We start from the raw sequence: 25,900 nt of genomic DNA, 5'->3' as shown, positions 1-25,900 counted from the left end.
TATGTGTGTGTGTGTATGTACCAGTGTGAGTATGTCCTGATATGTGAATGTGAGCTTATGTGGTTTTGAATTCAAACCTCTGCATGTGTGTGTGGGGGGGGGAGTGGAGAAATAAAGTCTGTATATAAGTGTATATGTTTACGAGTCCGACAGGGTGTTTTTGTGTGTATGTTTATATGTTATATACGTGTGTGTGCGCGTATGCATTATATATATATAATGCGTGTATATACATATATATATGTATATATATAATTACGGGTTACGAAATCCATCAATATATATATAGGACTTATATAGCAAAAGCTATATGTAAAAATACCCTACACACACACACACACATACATATATATTTGGCCATGCACGCACATACAAATCCTAACTTCGCAATGTGGCCGCCAAAGGGGAGCGACTAGAGCCATTAACCCGAAGGAGAGAGAGAGAAAGAAGAAAAAAGTGACTACTCAGCAAACCAGCTGCTCAGTTATAATTATTGTTTCTTTTTTTTTTTTTTTTACAACAGAATAAGAAAAGAAAGCTAGAAAGATCCTGGTTGAGAGAGAGAGAGAAAGAGAGAGATCCATAAACATTGCCGACATATAATATATATAGATATATATTAGACACAGTGGGTGACAAGAAGAAGCAGTCGACGGACATTTCCCTATAAGCAGTCACATGACAATTCCAACCTTGTGTGACTTAAAGAAACATTTAAGTTGATCGTTGTTGCTTTAATTTCACTTTTACGAGCTCCCACCACACTTTCTCCTCAGCGGCTCGACTGCCAACAACATTCTTTGCTCACTTTCTTCCACTTCGTCCACAATTCTAACTCTTGTTTTCCGAGTTGGGTCTACCGATTTTCACTCTTCTTTCCCATCCTTTTTCCTTCTCTCTCTCTCTCCCTGGTTTTTAAAACTTCCATGCAAATTCTTTAAACTAAGATGGTTTGATATTAAACCTGTCAAAGAAATAGATTTATTTCCCCCGAAAGTCATTGAAAAAGACTTCTTTTACAAATTATCTGCCAATTTTTATATGCACACACACACATATATAACATACATAATATATATATAAATATATATATTTATATATACTATGTGTATGTATTGTATTAATAATATATAGACACCAATTTATATGTTTAGATACATGTAAGCTTTGTTGAGACATGATGTCATTGGAAGAAGATTAAATATAGGTTTGTAAGAATATTTTTTACTCGTTTTATTGTTATTTGAATTTTCTTATGATTTACTACTCTTATTCCAAACGTGAAACACATTGAAATGCGATAGAATCTCTGGCAAAGATATTCTTTATACGTTTCTTTCCAAAGATGCCATGTACTTGAACTTTTTTTTTTAAATTTCTTCAATTAACTATGGGAAAATATTTTTATTCGTGAAATTATACATCAGTGTGCTTGTCCTTTGCTTTTTATCTCTTTGCTTGTTTTGTTTTCCATATTCAAATGAAAAAAAAAAAAATGTTTAATTTAAATTTTAAAAAAGCGTCGTAGATTTTTCTGAGAAGTCATTTTTTCTCTTTCATAACCAAAATATTTCTGCTGCCATGCAGGCGGGAGGTAAGACAAATGTAAGAAGAGCAACTTGGACGTCAGTGCCGCTAGCAACGACAGTGATTAGAACAGCCCTCCCTTCCTCCCTCATAAAAAAGATGCATAGCAATAGGTAAGTAATGCAAAAATTTCTTGTCATCTTTATTTTATTTTAACTTCTTCGTTGTAATTTAACTCCCTATTTTGTGTCTTCGTTTGGTTTCTTCATGGGGGGGGGGGGAAATAATTGTGTCTTTGGTAAATGATGTCTGTATATAAAGTGACTGTGACATGATCGTTCGGCTGTTCCATCATGTTGTCAATGGCAAACATGTTGCTTCATGAAATTTCATTAAAAGAAAAAACACAAAAACTGGGGGAAACTCAGGAACCTTGTTTGGAGATGATGCCGAAAGTCCCTGCTTTTGGCCAGTCCATAAATTCCCTCTAAGGTCAACTCAACATTATTAATTCGTAGTCAAATTATTTACCGATTTCTCATTTCGCGAACACAATTCCTGTTGACAATGCAAAGTTAGGAATTGTTTTATATTAATTAATGTTGCAATTAATTGATATAAAGGTTGATTTAATACCTTATTGGCGAATACCTTCAATGGAAAAGGCATCACTTAGTATTTATAAACTTGTCTTCGTGGTATAATACTGAACTTAAAAGAAAAAAATTATATTTGGGTTTGATTAATATAAATGTTGGCCTAATGAACCTAAACACCTTGACTTCTCCTCACTTCGCTTGTTTTATTGTCTTTATAGTAATATTAGTGAACTTAAAAATTATTAAATATTGTATTTATTTTAAATGTTGGCCTGATGTTAACACCTTGACTACCTTCTCTTCTTTTTATAGAATTATTACTGAACTTAAAAAATAATTGTGATTGATACAAAATGTTGCTCTAATGAATCTGAACACCTTGAATGGACAAGGCCTTGATCTAGCTTATTAAAATCTTCATCGCTGCATATTTCCAAACTTTAAAAAAAAAAATTGATTTTGAATTTTCATTTATTTAATTGAAATAAATATATTCATGAGGTTGCCCTTTTCTTTGCTGACATAATTTTTATTTATTTCTTCAAATTCTGACAATGAAATTACAAGATCACCATTTTAACATTTCTATAGAAACTCTGAAAGGTAGTCTTCAAAAGAGATAACTAAATTCATATAAAGTTCGCTGGTCAGCATTACAGCTCTGAAATAGTTTTTACATATCTATACTGACTCTTTTTATATTTTGTAGACATTTTAAAAATTAAACTTTTTGAGCAAAATAAGCAATCGACCATTTAAGGTGCTAAGGAAGAAGTTATAAAAATTAATAATGGATTTCTCTTTTTTTTGTCAAAGGTAAAAAAAAAAAAAAAAATCTTTCCCAATGCCTCAGTTCCTGGTCAGCAGAAATCCGTACTGATCTATGTCGATGCGAGGAAAGTCAGTTGAAAATTGCTTACTGAATTGGTGTAAACGATCTTTAAAAAATCTCCATAAGAAAACCAGTTTATTGTAAGGACGAGAGGCCATGTTTGTTAAGGAGCAAAGTCGGGAGAATTATTGATTTTAGTGGCCGAACAACGTACACCCTCCCTTAACGTTCAACTTAACAGATATTAATCCCAGCTAGCCTCTGTGTGTGTGTGTGTGTGTGTATGTATGTATATATGTGTGTGTGTGTGTGTATGTGTATATATGTATATAAATATATATATATATGTAAATATAAAATATATATTTGGCTAAACTAGTAATATCTTTGTACGTTATTTGAAACCGACGTAGTTCTTCATTTTAAGGCGTCCATTAATAATTTTCAACTATGGAAGCTCGTCTGGACAGTAAATATCGACTCCATTCATCCTCCTTGTTCTAGTTTCGTCCCCGCCATAACATCTCTCTCACAGCTTCTTGTTCACATTTACCTTTCGCTTCTCCCCCCCATCTTCTGTGAGCCAGTGTCACTTGATTAGTGTTTCGGGTTTATTGTTTTCACAACGTATCGCGAAAGTTGACTGATTATAGCTTCCACCTTTAATGCTAAACCTCGAGTTTAGCCAACAAAATCTAAAATGCGACCGATTCGCCTTTTAATACTATTTTTGTTTGATGAAAAAAGAAATCCAGATATTTCCCACAAATTATTCTATTTTTTTTTCAACAGTTGTTAATTTATTTTTCGAAAATATTTTCTCGTTTTAGATTTTATAAAAAGTGAAAAATTGGATTATCTAAACTTTATAGAGCGAAATAATCAAATTTCGGTTTTATGAAAAAATTTATACCAAAGATTTCTCCATCAACTAAAGGAATCTATTCCAGTGCCTCAGTTATATTCTCTAAATATTGATTTATGAAATGATTGCATTTACAACCCCCCCCCCCCGAAATGCTAGAAACAACAGCAAAATCCTCATATCACAAACCACCATCTTAAGTGTTTCTCTTTTAATCTAAATTATTTTTGAAGATGGAATTAGTCACGGTTGGAAACACTGTTTGAACAACTCACTGGAATTTTGACATTTTTTTAGCAATTTTTTTCTCTTAGTTTCCGCTTGCACACATCCTCATAGACTTTACAAATAGTGAAGATGTCCATTGCTAGAAATGTCATGGGAGTGCCGAAGGTGTCGCATTGTTTCAGTGATGACTAACAGCCGACAGTAACATTGATTCTGCATTAAGGGCTGATCCCTAAGAAACTTGCCATTGCTGTTTAACCCCAGGTCAATTTAAGCAGACTTACGATCGATCTGTCCGGGGCTTTTTCTTTTTCAGATACATTGTATTTAGGATCGCATTTACTCCCTAACTCCATCTCTTCATTGATTACACCTCCACCATTCACCCCTAATGTATATCCCAATCTCTACTTTTCCGAACCTTTCATCCAACTCATCATTGACCGTCTTCTATCGGCCCTTGTTCATCATTCAGTATATTTGCATCCCTTCGCCATCTCTTACTACATCTCGCCTTCTCCATGCATTTTTGCTGCCTCTACCCAGCCAACCTTCTTGTTCTATGCCCCCACCCCCCATCCAACCTGGTACTTTGTCACCACCATCACTTTGTTCCTCTTTCCACCTTCATCCTGATTACTCAGCCACTCTTGTATAACGTGAGGAACCATGTAGCTCTACAGTAAGAAATTGGAATAGGTTTCTTACTGAAGTGTTGGTCCCATTAAAAAAGCACCCAGTACACTGTAAAGTGGTTAGCATTACCAAGGTCATTTAGTTATAAATCATGCCAGTCCACACATTGAAGTATAGTGCAGTCCTTTGACCAGTTAGATTCTGTCAAACCATCCAACCCATGCCGGCAAAGAAGACAGCTGTTACATGACTTTATTCATATATATATATATATATATATATATATATATATATATATATAATGCAAGATAACTGTGGTGTGATATAAGGGAGATTTTGCTATTTTTAGCAAGTTGAGTGGCCAAGTATTTGGTTTGCTCATTTGTTTTCCTGAGTAATGATGCTGTCATTATTTGGATGTTTTATCTCAGGTTGTGTACAGCCTGTTTATCCAAAATCTGTCCTGATGGAGCAGGCCTAGGACCAAAGCATTCTAGCCTTGATAATCCATTTTTTTCCTTCAGTGTTTAAGATTGCATCAGTAATTGTGTACCTTTTTAATGCAGTATTGATCAAGTGACTGTGTAGTGTCCAGTTTTTTTTTCTGCTGTGATGTGAATGTTTCTGTTCATAGAGATGTCTGTCGTGCAGATGAAATCATACCATAAGGTCATTTGTCTCAATGTTGATTGTCAGAATTAAGTGTTATAACCAAGGACTTTATCTGTGTATTATTTCAGAGGCCTAGTGTACATGGAGCTACCTTACCCAATGTACTATTTAAGCCAATAGGGCGTGCTGTAAATGAGATATAGCTATTTCCAGCAGATGAAGCATTGATTTCTCAAATAAGTGTGGGTAGGGTGAGGATATTAGCAGCAGGTTGAAGTGAGATAATGAAGTCGTAGATACAAGGTATGTAATGACCTTGGGAGCTCTCTTCTACAACAGTCTTGGATCAGTCTCAGTTGTGTGAGCTGACTTAAATTATGTCGGTATTTGTCTGTTGAATTACCCATTCTTGGAGGTATGATTGACTCAGTCTGTTTCCCTGTGGGTGCCTTAAGTTTTGTTTCTTGCAAGACTGTTGGGTGGAAGTTATTTTCTTGAGACCTGATAAAGGTTAGTAATGTCAAACTAGACAAGGGATTAGTTCTGCCAACCAAGAACTGGCTTGCAATATTCTAGGGTTGGGGGGGTCAAACCAGAAACTTTGTAGTTGTGTGATAGACACAACCATCACTGTCTTGTATCAAACAAACTCAGTATTGTAATGGGTTACTTCTTATTGCTGCAATCCATAAATTGTAGTGTCTTCACGCTACCAAGGATGGTGACCCTTTTGAAATGTCATTGGTACTTTAACCTTTTTGATATCTATGCACTTTAGACCAGCCTTCATTCTATAATACAATCTTCTTGTTTTAAAGTGATCTAAATTAAAACCTTTTCATTAAAATTTCTTGTTGATTTATGTTCCAAACATCAGCTTAATGACAGTTATTTTACTGAATTACTCATTATTTTCAAAATTAGTTGAAACTGTGTTTTTCAACTGAAATATGGTAACAAAAGGATTAAGTTTTGAGTACTAAGGTATTATTTCTGTTAGCAACTAGACTGAATTAGGCAAACAGAGAATGACAAAAACTGAGATGAAGTATGAAATCATAAACTGGATGGTTGTATTGATACAAATGAGAACAGTATTGATGGTCCAAGAGGGAAAACTTTATCAGAGCATTTCAGTGCCAAATACGCCAATGTCAAGAGTAATAATATGGGTTTACACTAAAACTGCAGAAATTTTTTTATTGCTATATAGCACCACTTAGCATATATGTGTGAGAGCTTTGATAGTATTCATTAGGATAAAAACTTTCATTTTGTAGCTTGATTCAGTGTTCAGTAAAATCAATTTCTTGTCAACCTTTTTTTCTCTTTAGAATTAACCGAACCAAAAACAGTTTTCTGAAGCGTCAGACTAAAGGTCCTGTGGAAGGATTATTTTGTAACTACAGTCATCGAGTATGTATGCAAAACCGATTGGATGGCTCCCTGTATTGCTTAAAACATATACTTGAAGACAAAAACACCCCGTTTAAGCAATGCAGTTATGTAGCGACCAAGACTGGCAAAAGGTGTCCAAATGCAGCCCCAAAAGTTGATCGCAAAGATGAGTAAGTACATTGTGTGTGTGTGTGATAAACAACCATTTTTTTTTACTTCCTCCATATTACATGTATGTAACATGTAGACTAACTTTTCCAATCCAAACATGGAAGATAATGGATGTAAGACAACAGTGGAGCAATTTCTAATTTCTCCATGGTTTTGTGTGTGATTCCCTGTCTATGGCTGGTGCAGAACACAAATGGCTCTTTTGAAATATTTTATAAACAGAAGCTAGAGTTTGTCACATTCAAGACTTGTCTCTAATGTAATATAGTATTTGAGCCATTGAATTTCTGCTTCTGTATAATGAAGAATCTTAGTGGTATAAGATATAGATTGCTGGTCTGAATTGGGTAAAGTGCCTTGAATTACAAGACAAAATAGTTGACAAATCCAGTGAATTTGAATCTAAATCTTACTTGGGAAAGTGTTCCAGGTTGGATGGTGAAGAGTAATTTTCCAACCTATAGCAATCTAAATAATGAAACATGTCAACTTGTGACCTAAAGGCAAACTTTTCTATTTCTTATTAGCAGTTGAATGATCTCTATGAAAGGAGCTTCTGTGTGTTCACTCAACTTGCTAGAAGTAACAATCAAATATCTCTAAATTCATACTTTATTACTGAATTAAAAGAACTCTCGTTAGCTGTTTGATAACGTAAAGAATCTTTTGGTCCCTGGTAGGTGTGTTAGTTGTTTTACATGTTGTTGCAGCTTCCTCATTCCATTTGAAATTTTAACTGTTGGCCATAAGTGTTGTGTCTGGTTAAGGTAGGTCCCATGAATTGTGTAATCCAATCTCATTAAACTAGATATATTGTGTCGATATACTTAATTCTTTTTTGATAATCATGCAAGTATTCAAATATAGACTACATGGATGTAAACCACCACTGTTACAACTGCAGTACTGCAAGCTCTAGCTCTAATGGCTGCTACATGTTTACAGCGTTTTGTTTTTAGTTTGTCATGATGACACATTTGCTTATCAAGTTTCTCCTGGCTACAAACATATGGGGAAGTAGCTTTGCTGTTCATCTCAGTCAGCAAAGATGTCCCTAGTTAAGGATGTTCTTACATAAAGTCAGAGGATGGAAATCATTGCATCACCTTTTGAAAAGTGGAGTGGTTGCAGTTCTATTATATATAGAGAAGCATGTTCTAAGTGAGGCCTGTTGCAGAATAATGGTCAGTAGGAAGGAAGAATAGAGAAAACATTTGTTTCGCAGTCACATTGAAAACTGCAACGGTCTTAACAGTTTTATTTAAAACATGGAGTCATCTCTCAAAGCATCAAGTACAGCAATATAATCCTGAGGTTGTCATTTATTTCAGTGACTCCATCTTCAACATGGTTCTCATTGCTGTTGAAGACTTATTTGGTAAAGGGAGAAAACAAATTCGCTCCGTTACAGTGCTAATTCTTCAGCTTAGTTAATGGATCAAAGTGAGACTAAACTACTCAATCAATGATTAAAAAAACTTACTATCACTAATTGATGACCATATTTAAAACCAAAAAGGTGAAATATTTTTTCTTGATACACTTGTGGGTAGCAAGAAAAACATTTCTGATAAGCCTACTTCTAGCTGAAGTAAGGAAGGAGGAAAATTTCTGTGACACTAAACATCTTCAGGTGCCATTCTACTATCTGAAGGTAAAACAACTCAGTGTATTGAAACTGCTATTGAGCCACACCATTGTTTAGGGATGTCAGGGAAATATATTCTCCTTTTGACCAAATAACAATTGTCCTGGAAGGGGACTTTCAGACACCTTTTACCATTCCAAAGGCAACAAAAGTTGGTTAGATCAGAAGTTGCTTGAAATCATCAGATTTGTGAAAGTGTTTTAAGAAACTTAAACTGGAAATAAAAATTGAGGTCTAATCTTAACAAAGACCGGTTTTCAGCTGGTTTGACTGCGAGACTTTTGGAATTTGGAGAAGTTATTGTTGTAATCGATTAAGACAGACATGGCTGACCTCATCATTTGATGAACTAAAAAAAAATCTCTACCAATCTTTCATCACAACTGCCTTATTTAACAAATGGTTCTGTAAAAGACCTAATCTTACTCCAACTAATATGGCTGCTAAGATGATGAATGAACAAAGTACTCAACAGTTGTATAGAGATGATTTTAATCTTCAAGTCTGTTAGACATTTTAGCTCCCAAAGAAACTGAAGTATATATGTGAGTGTGTTTTTTGTCTGATACTTTGTATATTGTTAAATAATTAGGTATATTATATACGCCCCAAACTAGAGTATATATATATGTGAATGTATATGTGCTGTTTTTCCTGTTCGTATATTCCTAAAAAAAACACTAAGAATGTTATAGGACTCTGGGAAAACTTATAGAAAATTAATTTATAGTAATGATAAATTGCTACAATATTTGATAAAAAAATGTTTTCAAAGAAATTTTTTATTTAAATTTAAGAGTAAAATATTCTTTTGTTATATATTTGTTTGCTTTTTTCTATGAAGCTCAACTAGAACCACTTTCTTAATTGCTAGAGTGTAACAATTTACAGTGGAATTTCAACATTCTCAAATGGCAGATTGTCAAAATCTTTTTTGACAAATTTATAAAAAAAATATAGTGATTTGTGTGTGTGTGTTCTATATTGTGAGCACATTTTACACTTGCTTTGAACTGTGGCCATTCCGGGGCACTACCTTAAAAGATTTAGCTGATGAAATTAATTTCAGTAGTTACATTGCTACTTATACTATCACTAAGTTATGAAAAGGTGAACAAACCTTAATTTTTACATACTGAACTTTCCATTATATGCTATCCCCTCTTCTGCCATATATACATGTTGATTTGCAAACCTCCCTAGTTGAATTATTGTTCACTAATTTTTTTTTTCTTTTTCATTTGCTCACTTAAGAGAACCAAAGAAAAGAGAATCTGTTGTGAAAAGGTTGGTTAAAGATAAATTATTCCATGTTGACTGAAGCTAGTTTTCTCATTTCTATATTTAACCCTTTAGCATTCACATTATTCTATCCAAAGTAATGCTTATTTATTCACACGTTTTTAATTAATCTTGCATTATCTTTGTAGCTTTGAAATTTTGATGAGATAACTCGTTTTTAGAATGATATTGCAGAGTATGTGTAAGAGGCCAGATCTGGCCAGTTTGAACATAAAACTGAATGTTTGGGCTGCATATGATTGGTTTAAATTCTAAAGAGTTACAGTTAAGTGGTTAGCATTTATGAGATAAACTAGGTGTGGGTAAATAAGTGTGCAAGACACCCTGCTTTGAAATAGATGCAATATGGACAAATGGTTAAGTTTGCTTTGCAACAATAAAGTCCTGGGTTCAATCCCACTGTATGGCATCTTGAACAAATATTTTCTGTAGCCTCAGGTTAACTCATACCTTGTGAGTGAATTGGGTACATGGTAACTGTACAGAAGCCTGTTGAGTAACTTGTACCTGTAACTCAAATGTATAGTTTTGTTATACATTGTCACTAATCATCATCGTCGTCGTTTAACGTCCATTTTCCATGCTAGCATGGGTTGGACAGTTTGACCGGGATCTGGAAAGCCAGAAGGCTGCATCAGGCTCCAGTCTGATCTGGCAGTGTTTCTACAGCTGGATGCCCTTCCTAACGCCAACCACTCCGTGAGTGTAGTGGGTGCTTTTTACGTGCCACCAGCACAGGTGCCAAGCGAGGCTGGCAACAGCCACAATCGGATTGATGCTTTTGACGTGTCACCGGCACGGAAGCCAGTCAGGGCGGCGCTGGCATAAAAATGAAAATTCAACTGCCTGAGAATTACATTAAGCATGTAGCTTTGGAATACTCAGTCACTTAAATGCTAATTCAGTTAACAAAACAACTCAATTCTCATTTTTGAAACTGATGGTGATCCATCCATCAATATAAATGTAAAATAATGGGGCATGAATATAAAATTGTTAATTGACCTTGGACCTCAACCACATGAACAACACTCAAAATTCCTCAAAAGCACTACAAATGATATGCTATATAACATTGTAAAATCCACATTGAAAATATTCACCTTCCACTTTAGGGCTAAAAAAGAAAAACCAATACCTTGGCCTCAAGCATACTTACATACACTCAGTCATTATCATTTTATCACATACCAGCTTTACTCATCCACTCTTATTCATGGCATCAGAGGTGGTCATGTTGGATTGTGTTTGAGATCCTCTCACTGAAGGATGGAATAGTCAACTCATTTTTTTGTTTATGTGTACATAATCTTTTAATAATACCTTGTTGAATACTGTGATTATTATCGATGTGTTTTGTCTTTCAATACAGATATTGCTTCTTCCATGCTCGAAGAGCTGCGTTGCTACGTCAACGCTCAACACGAAAATGTAAACCAAAGGAAACTCCAGAAACTCTGTTGGAAGAACTTGACCATTATGGTAGTCCAGAATGTGAGAGTGATGTTAGAAAATACCGGAATAATAATGAAAGTCTTGCTAGCAGAATAATTGGTAAGATGTCTTTGGAATTGTTGCAGTGTGACAATGTGTCAACTCATGAATGTAATCTATTATAAACCAGAACTTCCATGCCCCTTTTACTCTGCCAAAATGTCTCAGAAAAATAACCCCAGGCCCGATATGCAAAGTTGGGCCAATATTACATGCTTTAATGCTTTAAAACATTTTTCCTTGAGTTTGTGTTCCTGAAATTGGGATGCATCTGATATACCCATGCATCTTTTATGCCATTAAATACAGTGCATTTTATGCTTAACAGAATATTTAAAACTTGAGATTTGAACTGCCCTTTGTTTCTGAATATTAAACCTAAAGGAAGCATTTGTATTTAATGTTTCCAGACAAAACTGATGGGTTTGGTTTTTCATTTGATATTCTTTCAATGAAAATTTTAAATTCCAAATATGATCATATCTTGGAATGAAACCAAATTTTCTTAAAATTGAAATCATGTTCAAAGCTACCACACGTGTACACATATTACTGTTTTACATTCATGTATACATGCACACTCTTCATATTTTGATATTTGTTAACTTGTAGATTACGCCAGCTCCAGTGATTCAGATGTAGAACCTCCTCTTGTTGACCAAGCATGGCGAGGAGAGGGTGAAAGCGATGCTGAGAGTATTGACAGTGAGCAGGATGATCCTTTGAAGTAAGCCACCTTTCTTTCTCTTTAGATTCAGCCTTGGCTTTTTTATATTGTGTTAATCTTTGATATCCTATATTTTGTCAACAACAGCTTTGTTACGTTTGGTTGTTCTGCAAACCAATCACTGATTCAATGACTTTCTGATGGAGAAATAGGAAAAGGAGCAGCTGTGAAACTTGGTCAATATAAATAGAGACGTGCAACCAAACGCATACCCTCCATCAGACACCTACCATATTCTGAGCGCCTTGTTTCCCTGGGCATGGATTCACTGAAGCTCCGGCGTTTGGCGACGGACTTGGTAAACACCCACAAAGTTATCAACCACCTCACCAACAACAACACTGAACACCTTTTTGATCTCCATGTGTCTAACACACGTGGACATGCCTACAAAGTCAGAAAACAATACAGCTCCCATGACTTTCGGAAACATTTTTTCACGCTCAGAGTTGCTGAAGCATGGAATAAACTGCCTGCGTCAGTTGTTGACTGCCATGACACTGCATCTTTTAAGGCCCTCATGCTTTCCGAAATCCGCCGAAACTTCACCTGATTATATATACACTTTAGATGAGTTGTAGTGCACCTGAGCACTGTACACAATTATTATTATTATTATTATTATTATTATTATGACAAAGTATTGGGTCATCCCATAAATAATGCAATTTTTTCCAATTGCATGAACTAAAAGTTGGAGGGGGACAGTATAAATTACCTGCATCAACTTGCTATAAAAGCAGGTAGTAATTTTACCTTGCCCTTATTCTTAGTGCAAGTTTTGAAGAGTACAGTTCAATGTTATTTTTACAAGGCTATAATGGAAGTGACAAACATATTTTGCTTTATAAGTTTCAATAAAGGCAACAACGCAACGGTAAGTACGAGGAATATTAATGCAGTGTAAGCCAGTGTCACTGGTCGTTCCAGAAATTCCGAACTGGAAACGAAGCCTAGAAAATGAGCCTTGTCCTGGAAGATCTACAGAGCTTGACGAGGCCTGCAAACCCTGATGGAACAGAATCCTACCATAACTGTTAAGGAACTAGCAGCGAAACTTGGATTTGATCATTCAACCATTCATCAACACCTGCGTGCAATCGGAAATGTCAGCAAATTGGGTCAATGGGTTCCTCACAAACTTTCTGAGTCTAATCGTGTGCAGAGAGTGAATGTGTGATCTTTGCTGTCATATCTCACAAATGAGCCTTTTTCTAGAAGAAAAATGACTATCTTTGGTTTGAAGACAAAAGGTGTTCTTCCATCAGGATAATGCTTGGTCACATACAGCGAGGATGGCATTCCAAAGGCTGAAGCAGTTTGAATGAGAAATAATGCCCCACCCACCATATTCGCCGGATATTGCCCTATCTGATTATTATTTATTCCACAGTCTTCAGCATCATTTGGAGGGAAAAATATAAATTTTGTAGACAAGGTCAGGGCAGTACTGGAGGAGTATTTTTTGTCACAGACAAGTGAATTTTGGAAGAGGGGCCTTGCGAGTCTACCAGATTGATGGAAAAGCATTGTAGAAAATGGAGAGTATATTTTAGATTAAAAAAATTAACTTTATCTTAATTTTGAAAAATAGGAGTATAAAAAATTGCATTATTTATGGGATGACCCAATGTTTTTGTGCAACATACCTGTTAATAGACTTTCTTGTTGGTTTACATACTTGTGCATGTGCATATGCATACTTGTTTGCACAGATTTGGTTATTCAACCATTCATCAACACCTGCATGCAATTTCACAAAACTTTGGTAAAGCTGAGGCTATTGTTGCATGATACAAACTTTGTTTTAAAGTGACCTAAATTAAAACTGTTCATCAAAATTTCCTGTTAATTTATGTTCCAAACACCAGCTTTGAAATTATAAAATATTTTACTAAATTCTTTATTTTAAAAATTAACTGAGACAGATGCAGTGTATTTGAACAGAAATATAACAAAAGGGTTATTAGTAGAGTGAAGGTCACAGATGACTTGGTAAAGGGATGTTGAAGTTTAAAAGGGAAGGGTTATTGTTTAGCATTCATATCAGCCCCCATTTGGTAGGAATTCTGACTGGCTATCTTGTGGGTTTTTTTTTTTTTCCAAATATATATCTAGGATAGCTTTGTTTGATTGTGAGAATGTAAGAATGATGCAATTGAAGATTTGGCTGCTATTTTTAGCAGGTTGACAGACCATATGTAAAAGAGCTCCTTTGTTCATTCATAGAGACAGGTTATGCATGAAGGGTGGTGTTATGTGAAAAACATTTACATAGGTGCAGGAGTGGCTGTGTGGTAAGTAGCTTGTTTACCAACCACATGGTTCCGGGTTCAGTCCCACTGCGTGGCACCTCGGGCAAGTGTCTTCTACTATAACCTCGGGCTGACCAAAGCCTTGTGAGTGGATTTGGTAGAGGGAAACTGAAAGAAGCTCGTCGTATATATGTGTGTGTGTATGTATATATATATATGCATTTGTGTGTCTGTGTTTGTCCCCCTAGCATTTCTTGACAACCAATGCTGGTCCCCGTTACTTAGTGGTTTGGCAAAAGAGACCGATAGAATAAGTACTGGGCTTACAAAAGAATAAGTCCCGGGGTCGAGTTGCTCGATTAAAGGCGGTGCTCCAGCATGGCTGCAATGAAATGACTGAAACAAGTAAAAGAGTATGGAAATAATTCAAGATAACATTGTACTCCATTGTAGTTTTAAAAGATAAGAAATTTAGAATAAAATTGTATTTGATTGTCTCATGTAAAGATGCTGGAAAAATAACATCTGGTTAATCTGATCTGTTTTTAGACATGCTGCAGTTTACACAGCCGAAGAAGTGGCCCTAATTTTAAGGGACAAACTAATTCGATTACAGTCACTCTACATTGACCAGTTCAAACGTTTACAACACATCATGAAGGAAAGGAGGAGAAAATACCTACACACATACAAGCAAGAAAGGGAAACTTTAGGTATGTCGTTCAAAATTCCTACTACTATTACTGTATGCTTGTTTGTCAAGAAAAAGTTTTCTCTTTGACTCTGCCAAGCAAATAGATCTAATCATTTGATTATGCTAGTAAAGTTATTAAAATTCATACCACAAATTACATCAGCTACTGCATTTCCATTTTCAAAAGGTTTGGACTAATTTTTAGGGCTAATTTAATCTTTTATTGTTTTAATAACAGCAGTTGATAACTGAGTTTTAACTTAGTGTCTTTATCAGCTATTTTGATGAACTGAAGAAATGTTGTTTCAGAAGGGTAACCCATAACCCTTCACAAAGCCTCTGAGACTAGTAGTAGGGAGAGATCGTCAAGCCTAGCCTAAATGCCCTCAACAGTTTGAGTTTAGTTAAAGGCACCTAAAGTACCAGTGAGGGCTTACATGTACCGCTCAGGTAAGGCAATGGCAGGACTTTAACTCAAAATGCAAAAGAGCTGCTGCAAATACCTCAAGGCATATAATCCAGTAATACTACAGTTAAGCTAATCCACCACTTTGGGATGGTATTTTATCAACCCTGAAAGAATAAAAGGCAAAGTTGACCTCTGTGGGATTTGAACTCGGAGCACTGAATGTCAGAATAAGTAATTATAGTTTTAGGTTGAGCTGATAAGGCTTAGATTTGATTACCAGTTGAAGAAAACCAATTATGACCTTTCACATCACACTTTGTCGTATTCTCTTTGTTCAAATTACAACAGAATTAATTGCCTTGCTCAATAAACAAAATAATGACAATAGTAAGATCTGAAATTATAACCCTGTCAATGTTCTGTATAGTTTGAAGAACAATGAGGTTTTTTTTTTTTCCAAACTCCATATGAAGATAGTTTTCAGTCTTCCCCTACAATTTGATAACTTGAGATTTTTATGTGCATGGCCTAGTGGTAAGTATGTTGCAATCACGATCATGGGATTGATTCCGGACTGGGTGGCATGTTGTGTTTTTGAGCAAAGTTCTTCATTTCACGTTGCTCTAGTGCTGTGTGGGGACTGGCATGTCATAAAAAGGTGACTAAAAGAGGTTGGGGTAGGAATTGCACTCTGACCTCATAAAACCTTCACCAGCAACAACTACTCAAAATAGGCCCATGGGGTCGGATGATTGTTGCTTAAGTGGTGCAATGATGTCATCCACCAGGATTAGGGAATTGCCAACAAATGGTGGATGCGGTGACGCACCTTTGCAACACATGCCCCCATACTACTACTATTACTGTTATTACTTCAGAATTATCAGTATTACCTACGAATGGCATCCAACCTTTCGTTTTATCTTGTAGGCCCTGTACAAGCCTATAAAACATCTCCAGATCAGAAAGATAAATATGCTAAACTTGTTGCTATGAAGAGACACCATCGACGATTTTGCAAGGTAAATGTCTTTGCCATTGTTAAGCTATTTTTCCAATATGCATTTTAAAATTGGTGTGGAGTTGTCATAATATGTAAAGTTCATTGAACTTAACATATTATTGAGTTTTATTTTGTTGTAATTAATTATATTTTCTTTGTTTCAAGTACTCAGTGTTTTTGTACCACTTCTGAATTGTAGTCATTTCCATAAAATTATAAACTGATCATAACTAAAATTTTCTGGTGAAACAAAATTTGTCAATTAAAATTTTTTAAAAAATTTTAAACTGTTAGATTATTTTCCAAGTTGATAATTATTGGTATTAAAATAGATCGCGCCTATTTTGTAGTTTTCTTGTTAATTTTTAATTAAACCCTGTTTCCTCTTTGTCCTCCATTCTTAGGAGACATTATTGTATCAGCAATCAAAGAGACGAAGAATTGCAATGACAGAAGGTACAAACCATCGGCCCCCTGGTTATCCTAAATGCATTCACAGTGAGAGCAACGTTAAATGTAATTCCCGAGCCATGCCACTCTCAAAATTTTGTAATGAACGTATCCTTTTTATTTTATGCTATTCTTGGTTCTTTGTTGTTTTTTTTTTGCTCAGATGTTTGGAATCCTTTTATTTTAATTTGTTGTGATAATTACCTCCGCCTAATCAAAGGCAAAGATATTATTTTCAGTCGTGTTTGTTTGTTTGTCTGTGTACAAGATATCTCAGGAACTGTTGGATGAAGCTTTCAGGGATGTTTGGCCTCGCGATAGGCACGAACTAATTAGATTTTGGGATCGATCTGGCTACGGACAAGATTCTGGATTGTTACATGAAGTATTACTTACTTTACATGAAGTATTACGATTTGTGTTGACTTTCAAGTCTTTCTCTGATTATCTCCCTTGAAAACATGCTCATGGTTTCCATGTAAGTTATGGCAGCATTGCTGTTTCCAAAGTTTTATTTTCATTTTTCTATTATTGACTTTACTTGCGTCTCCATCTTAGTAGAAACTGATGGATGAAGCAATCAAACTACATAAACAAATGGCAGCAAAACCATTCAGAAATTAAATAACACTAACATATTCAGTAACAATAATAAATTTAATTTATCCTAGACAATTTTTAGTTTTACCAATTTTGAATATATCGTTCCTGTTTAAAACCTCTTAACCTATTTGGCAGTTGCATTTCTAGCTCTGCCTTGAAGGAAGCTTTACTTGAACTCACATTGTCGTGTGCAACGATGTTGTTAAGCCTCCATTAAACACCACCATTCTCTTTCACGCACATAAATTTTTCACTATCGACCTTCAGGTCGTAAAGACACTATATCAGTGGACAGACTGAAAAGGGTTTTCATAGAGAAAACCATCCCGGTTCCCACTGCAGATGACACACGTAGCATTACAAACACAGCCCGCACCTTCACATTCCATGACTACCATTGGTATCGATCAGGTACTGGTCAAGGATTCTGGATTGTTTTTCCATTTTTTTTACTTAATTTTGAGAGCAGTCGGGTTCATTTGTAGTATTCTCACTTGTGAGAACAGTCGAGTTTATTTCAGATATTCTCATTTTAAAAAATCATCTCTGGCTAATTGTTGAGAGGACATTGGTGTTGCCTTGATGGAGGTTTGCACTCTTGTTATTGTTTTACCATTTCAGCTTCAGCTGGACTGAATTTACAATATTTAGTCTGTTGTGTCTGGGGAGAGTCATTTTCTTTTGGTGTCTTATAATTTAACACACTCAATGGTAAAATTTCCAACTTATCATCCATCTCTAATTAAAAATAGCAGAAAACGATTTATAAATACTTTATAAAGCACAAAATGAGTTAGAATAAAGAAACAGATGTCAACTTTCTAACAAAAAATATTGTCAAAATATAATAATGGCACAAAATGAGCAGCTGTCAAAGTTTACCATATACCTTATTACAAATTTCATGCTTGATGAGCTATTAGTATCATTTCTTGGCATCTTTAAATTAAAATTTTCCAGCGTTTGAAGAGTGAACTAGCAGGCAAGTACTAGATTTGTGAAATCATTATTGGATTCCTCTCTGCTTCTTTCCTGTACTCTAAAGTACTATTTTCATTTTCTATTTAAATTTTATCTGTATGTCATATAGTGTAATTATATTTAAACCTATTATTTTTAACTGGTATTTAATAGTTCAACCATATGTTATTTAGAGGTTTCAGTGGTACAATATTTACTTAGGAAGTTAGAAGAACTGGTCTTTTAAAGCGTGTGAAATTGCAACAAATATTGACTGAGAGTTAGTCCCAGTTCCTTGACTGTGTACATTGGGTCATACACACAGTGTGAAATGATGGTCTAGCTGTTCAGGTAAGCTTTACTGTAGTGATTATGTGAACTACAACACAGGTTATGTTCACAAACTGATCATGTTCGTGAATTGCATATAGTGAATAAAGTATCAGCTGTGATTGCTATATCTTCATTTTATATAGACAACTAAGCGGACAGATGGATAGGTAGACAAGTAGATATCTCAGCTTGAGAGGTAGAATTATGTTTATGAATAAAAACATACTTTTTTTTTTCTTTTTCAGTTTGAAGGAGAATTTTTATGAGTAAATATAAAAAAATAATTAACAGATCAATAGTTGAATTTAAAAAGAAAATTATATAAATGTGATGGGTTTTTTTTTTGCTTCAGAAACAAGGTAAAGTTTCTCCTTAACATATGTTCAGATATCTTATATGATCCTGACCAGGTGCTTATCAACCGTGTCCTTTTGCCAATGGTGCCTGTTCCAAGCCTGTTTCTGTCATAGCTGACAACTGCTATTGCCAAGAACATGTACAGATTAAAGAGATGCATACAAGAGTCCCTCTAGTTAAATTAGAAAATGTAAGTTGATTTTCTATCATCTTGATTCAGAGTTGTTCTCCTTTTAGTGTTATTCCTTTGGGTTTCTGTTTGTTTCAAACATCTGTAGTATAGCAGACAGACATGAGAGGACATGGAAGTGTGTGTGTGTGTGTGTGTACAGTTAATTATATTTTTATTGTTTACACTGCTTTTGCTGTAGATAGATGTTTGACATCACTCATTCACGGGTATTTATCAATGGATGACCAACTCTATTGAGTTCTTTTTTTTATGAGAAAATGTCAGGTACATATGCTTCATAGTGAGGTAAACTGAAGCAGTGTTGAAAAACATGCTTTACCTATAAAAAGAAAGCACTTGCACTGAATTTGAACACCCTTCCTTGCCATAAGGTGTTTCAAAACCTTACTCAAGTGGGGGTTTTTGTTTTTTTGTCAGGAGCTACTTTTAAAAACATTTTGCTTACACTTTAGATTTATCTGAACTATAAAAACCAATTGTGAGATACTGAGATGCCACAAATGGTTGAGTTGATTGGCCATAATAATTCAGTCCACATAACTCTAAATAACTGCTGTAGTTGCAAGTCTTATGAAAAATTTGTCACACACAAGACACATTTGGCTTCTGGTGGGCAAACTCTTATTCAAATTCTTCTAAAATTGTATTGTAATAAAACTGAACTTTCCAGAGGACACTGTAGTACTTTTTAAGCTTCACAATAAATGTGCTTCAATCTCTTGGTTACAGGCGCACTGAATTTTTCAACTGCTACTGTGATGGCCTCTGCTTCTCCAAACTTGCTGATTATGTATCATCTTCATAGTATCTCCTAGGCCTTGTGATAACCATTTTTTTCAGTCACACCTCCCCATTGTATTATCCTTCTGTAGTTCTTGCTCTGCAAGTACAAAAGCTATAATTAGTCTCTTGCCCTATAAAATTTACAATCTCATCAAAATGTATCAAAGTATTCACTTTTGATGTTGGTTGTGTCCAGGAAAAATTTTTGAAATAGCAATTGATGTCGTCTACTGTTTAAGTCACAGTGCAAATGACTGATGACAAAGTAGTGGCAGCAGTGCTGCTCTCCAGTGGTAGATTGCAACAACACAAGGTATTATTACCATTAACAACCATTAAATAATATGACACACCTGGTGTGGGTTACATTTACATGAGAAAAGCTACAGGGAAATGTGATCTTCACTCTGCCTTCAACTTTCACTATGAGTAGCACATCCTCTCTAATTCTCTGCCAAAATATGAAGAAATCACACACAGGTGACAGGTGGGTGGTGGTATTCCCCCAACAAGCATTTTTGATTTATGGTAAATTTCTTACAGAACAAACATGGAATTACTAAGATATTTAAGTTGTAGTTTTTGTGAAAGAGTATGTGCTGTGATTTTTGTCCATCAGTGATAAAATAATGACCAGCTGGAAACAAGATCATCCGAAAGCTGCTAGATGTAGTAAACACTGTCCCCATAAGGGTATTGCCAAATAGCCAGTATTGGGGAATTAAGCAAAGGATGGTGGGTGAATCAGAGAAGTTTGAATGTTTCAGTATTTGGCAAAATTCAAGGCTAACAAGAAGCAGATATTGAAGATTGATTTTTAGAGAATCTGCATCACAGTGCATCCAGATTTATCAGCAAAAAATAATTTGTATGGGAGCCAGAACGACAATTAGTCCCCCACCCCTGAGGATAAGATGGCCAAGATTTACATGTATCATATTTGATGCCAAAATATGCACAAACATATAGATACACTTTAATTTCAGCAGTGCAAATCCAGGAAAAAGGTTTTAGTGCATTAATTGTTCAGTATTCAGATTACTCTGTCAAATGTGATGCTTATTTATCCACATTGTTTTGAATTCATGTGTTATCTCATAGCTTTAAGATTTCAAGGATGTGATTGCTTATTTTTAGAACAACATTCTAGAGTAGATGTAAGAGGCCAGAGGCCAGTTTGAACATAAAACAGGTAGAATATTTGGGCTGGTTATGGCTGGCTTAAATGCTAAAGCATATAATAATAAGCCCAACTCTGCATGTAGGACACATGTAGTTTCTTTCTTATTTGAGACAATGTTTTGGTTGGTGGAGTGTAAACAATGTAAGAAAAGGAAATAATTTTCAACTTCTACAGATAAGAAATATGATTGGGTTCTCTCTAATAAAGTTTAATACAATCCAAAGGTGCTGCATCTATAACTGCTAAAATATGAGGCTTGAGAACACACATTGATGTAGATGTTTTAGTATTTTGTGCTGATAGCACAAAACTTAACTTTGATCTTACCTAAGAAAGGACATTTTATGGAGTTTGTTGTTCATGCCTCTCTGAAAACTTAGCTGGATAAAGGGGTACTGAAATTGCGTAGATAAAGTATGGGGCAGATGTCGTGATGGGTTGTTGAAGAAACTTGTCTTATTAGTTTCAGATGACTAAAGACTTCGTTGAAATATCAGGTGTATTGCAGCCTTTAGATATCTTATAGAGGGGGTTGTGAGAGATGTAGCATGAATTAATGCCCTTGGCGGGGAAGGCAGTGTGTTTATTTCTTGAAAGAAAAAACTGACTTCCCAGATCCTTACGGCAGAGAAATTCAGTTAAGAAAGTAGTTTGATATGAACAATGAGATTATGTCAGTTTATTTAGTTCTAGTTTCCCAGGTTTGGCTGATGATGATGATGATTCACGCCTCCTTGATATTTTTCCTTCCCCAGTTATTGTACTTCAGTGCTTGCCATTCACTGAAATAACAGATTATTTCGTGTTGCTTGCTATTGTAATATTAATGAAATATTTGCTTTTTGTGTGCATGTATTGTATCTGTAGGAATTCATTTCCGTTTATTGTTTTTTTACTGCTTGTACTAGTTTTTACCAATATATTTTTGCTTTATTTCCATGTACCAGTATTCACTGATACCAATATATGGTATTTCTTTTCAGCTATAGTAAATTTAATTTATTTTCCTTTCAAGGTTAGTATCATGTTACTATATATGATTTAATTCTTGATGCCAGTTTATTTTGTATTTATGTGCATTAAATATTTTTTCTCTACTCAAAAAACAACTTTATAACTTACTAAATGTAAGATGAACCTTGCTAAATTTCCAACATCACAAAGTGTCCCTGTAAAATAAGGGTGCATGCAGAGGTATACCTCATCAGCCAGGTTAATAGAATACATTGACATGTTCAAAACTTTGTCTCTTGTTTTTATATACCAATACAGAAGTGAAATTATTGCAGTTATGTTGTGCCTAGGCAAGGTTCATAATTCTGATAGACTCAGGTTAGCTGACTGACAAACTTGTTCCACCTTTACTTTACAGTTCTGTGGATTGTATACCACAACACTAAATGTCTTTCTTCTCTTTTTAACTCTTACGGCGGCCTAACTGTACTTCTGTAAGAATTGTGTTATAAATAGTTAAACCAAATAATTAGTCTTCAGCAATGTGACTTTCTGCTATTTTGCATTAATTTCTCATTTTTATATAAATGAGAATTATTGTTGGAAAATCCTTACTACTCTCTACCCTAGACTATTGAGTGTAATTAGTTTGGAGCAAGCAGTCATGTTCTTTGCCTAGGGTCATAGTATAGACTCAATAGTAGAACTGCAGTTTGTCACTTCAGTTACCCTATTAACATTGAATTATTAATTAATAAAATACCCCAAAATATTTTATATTTTTCAGCTTGAATCTGAGCAAGCATCAAACAAGTTTGAAACTAATTCAGTTGCTATCAACAAAAAAGGTTCTCAGAACAATCCAGTGTCGAATCAACCATTGACATTTGATCCGAGTTTAGATAAAACTTGCAAACCTTCATCACTGACTAGCAAACTAGAAGGCACTAAACATCTTGTGTTACAGACTGCTCAGAGTTCAACACCAATGCTGCTAGCTTCAAATGTACAGTCAGGGCACCTGCAGCACTTGAAACAGCTGCAGCTGTCACAACATAAACTGCAACTTAAAGCCCAACAGTCACAGGCTCAAACTCAGACATCCCAACCTTCTACACTTAAACTGCAGCAGGGTATTCAGATTCAACCATCGAAAATTTTGCAGAGCTCTTCACTGCAGCAGCCAACCAAGATGCTACAGAATCGGTGGGTTCAACAGATGAAGCTGTCTCATAACCAACAATTGTTGCAGTCGGCTGCAAAGTTGACTCAGCAGTCACAGTCAGTTGGGAAATTACCAACAACTCAGAACTCCCATAAATCGCCTGCATCGACTCCGCCTCAAAAGACAGCATCTGGATTGAAGGGGACCGTAACACCTGCACTAACATCTCTCAAAACCAAACCAGATACTGGTCCGACTTCACCAATTGCTAGTCAGCAGTCCATTGATGACAAAACTATTGAACATAGAACTTAGTGTGTGTATGTATGTATGTGTATATATATATATATATATACGCATATACACACGTTCACTTTTTTTTTTTTTTTTTTTGTTACCTTTCTCTCATTAGCAACTGTGTTGCTTTTCTTTTGTCTGCCTACTAGTTAAGTTTCTGCTGAAAGCAAGGCAATAATTGCTAATTAGATTCATTTTGAAGCCTTTCTCTAATAATTGAAATGAATAAAGTGGTTTGTGGTGCTGTCAGTCAGTTAACAGAATTGGTGGAACAGCATTTTGTATGTTGGGGGGGGGTATGGGTCGTATTTGAACCCTAGACTGACTACATTTACAGTAGTGAAACATACTTCTGATTTCAAGTGTTGCTGGGATTGACATTTTTCATCTCTTTGTGGTGAGAAAAAATGTATCAGTAATACAATGGTTTCATATGGGCTGTTCCTGAAGTAACTGGCTTTGTATTAGATGAGAGTATTTGGTCAGTATAGATACATTTTAGTGGATTGTTTTTCTATCAATCACTTCTTTCTTCTCTATCTTTTATTTAACTTCAGCTGTCAGAGGATCTATTCCTGAACATAGTATTTTTATCTTAAGCCTGTAAAGATTTACTATTGCTGCCATTTCAAGCAGGCGGCCTAGAGCTTTAACTCTTATTTGCCAGTGGTGATGAAACCCGGTCCTGGCCCAGTATTTAAGTCATTTTATCCAAGTTATCTACAAGTGAATAAGAGACCTTTGTTTTGCTGAATGAATGCTGTGGTTCTTTCTCTCTCTCCCTACCTGCTCCCTATTCTTCTTTTGTCCCCTCTCTTGACATTGCCTGGTTTGTGTGTTTTCTATAAATTACTATTTTCCTTGTTATCTGGTTGCCAAATAAGCAGTTAGCTTAGCCTACCACAGGAGTTCCAGGCTTGATTCTGCAGTAGTCTTCATTTGTTTCGGATAATTGAAATATATTTGGCATGAATAAATAATACTTCTGGATTTTTAGATGTAAAGTAAATATATAGATTTTCTCTTTATATTTTTAAACTCTTAACAAACCGTAGTTGCTATGAAAATGTCTCTTGATAAACAAAAACAATCCTTCTACCAAGAATTTTAACATTCCACTTTCTACTAATCAAAACTTGAAAAAAAAAAAAAATTCCCTTTTAAATGCTGCCTTTTTTTTTTTTTTTTGTGATTCTCACAAATTAAAATTTTCAATTTTTTTTTTCTTCATATTGATCTAAGTTATTTCAAACTATTTTTGAAATGTGAACATTTGTAATATCTTGTTTGAAGCAGACAATAAGTTGCTCTTCTGTTTTGCCAGTCCTATGGACTAGTAATACATGCAATAGTATGTGTATGCACACACACACACACATGCATACATATATACAGTTCTTTTGAATTTTGTGAGCTGATATTTTTTTCTTTGTTGGGCTCTGAAAATCTGTAAAAAAAAAAGTTTTATATCTGTTGTGAAGCTCAATTTTAATCTGCTATGCAAATTCCCCACCCCCTCCCCCATGTTTGACCCCTCTCCCTTAACTCATAGCATCCTTCTACCCATCCATTTTAAATAAGCTGAAATTTTAATGAAACTGCAATAAAGCCAATTTTCTGGTGACACTTGTTCATTTACTTGTGCTTTTTCTTCCACTCTTTTTCCTAGCCCATTTGTCAAGAATCCAACCACTTCAGTTATACAGGCTGGAGTTTCATAATGGTAGGCGGCCACAAATTCTCACAGTGTGAAGCAATGTTGTTCTGATAACAGCAGTCTTCCAATGGTGTCTGTACATTTGTCTCTCAAGTCAGCTCTGATTGACCTCATCATCATAGGAGCTCTGGCTATGACCACCACCTAATATTTTCAGGCTCCATTGTCCAATCTGCCCTTCCTTTTTTCAAGATGCTCGGGGCAGTTTGAGACATTTTTGTCATTGTTCAATGTCAGATTTATATCCATGGTTCTGGTGTACAGTTTACAACACCTGCTGTTAGGGAGCTTTCCTTTGAGACTGCAGCACCTTTATTTTACAAAAGAAAAACATGGGTTGAACAGTTATCTGTTAAAGGAGAGTATCAACTCTTATCTCTATACTAATGACAAGAACTGAAGCTGGCATCTCTTGTTTAAGGTGGAGTAAAATCAAATGCCTTATAAATTAGACAGGATAATTTGCATTTATCTGATAAATATAAAAATTCAGCAATATGAAATA

At 35.1% G+C, this 25,900-nt stretch overlaps 1 protein-coding gene across 1 annotated transcript; it reads left to right on the top strand.

Moving 5' to 3' along the window:
* The first annotated feature begins 407 nt into the window (after nt 1–407).
* On the top strand, nt 408–25,316 carry LOC115220695 (KAT8 regulatory NSL complex subunit 2-like). The gene is given in 12 exon segments (XM_029790829.2): nt 408–1,207; nt 1,588–1,700; nt 6,634–6,867; nt 9,771–9,803; nt 11,191–11,372; nt 11,925–12,039; nt 14,844–15,007; nt 16,328–16,419; nt 16,805–16,958; nt 19,134–19,157; nt 19,160–19,293; nt 23,004–25,316. Coding segments are annotated over 11 exon segments (1,839 nt in total). The 5' UTR covers nt 408–1,207; nt 1,588–1,686; the 3' UTR covers nt 23,697–25,316.
* Nucleotides 25,317–25,900: the final 584 nt, after the last annotated feature.

Source organism: Octopus sinensis, linkage group LG17 (assembly GCF_006345805.1).
Source record: "Octopus sinensis linkage group LG17, ASM634580v1, whole genome shotgun sequence".
NCBI classification, from domain to species: domain Eukaryota; kingdom Metazoa; phylum Mollusca; class Cephalopoda; order Octopoda; family Octopodidae; genus Octopus; species Octopus sinensis.
This window is presented reverse-complemented; position numbering and strand designations above follow the sequence as displayed.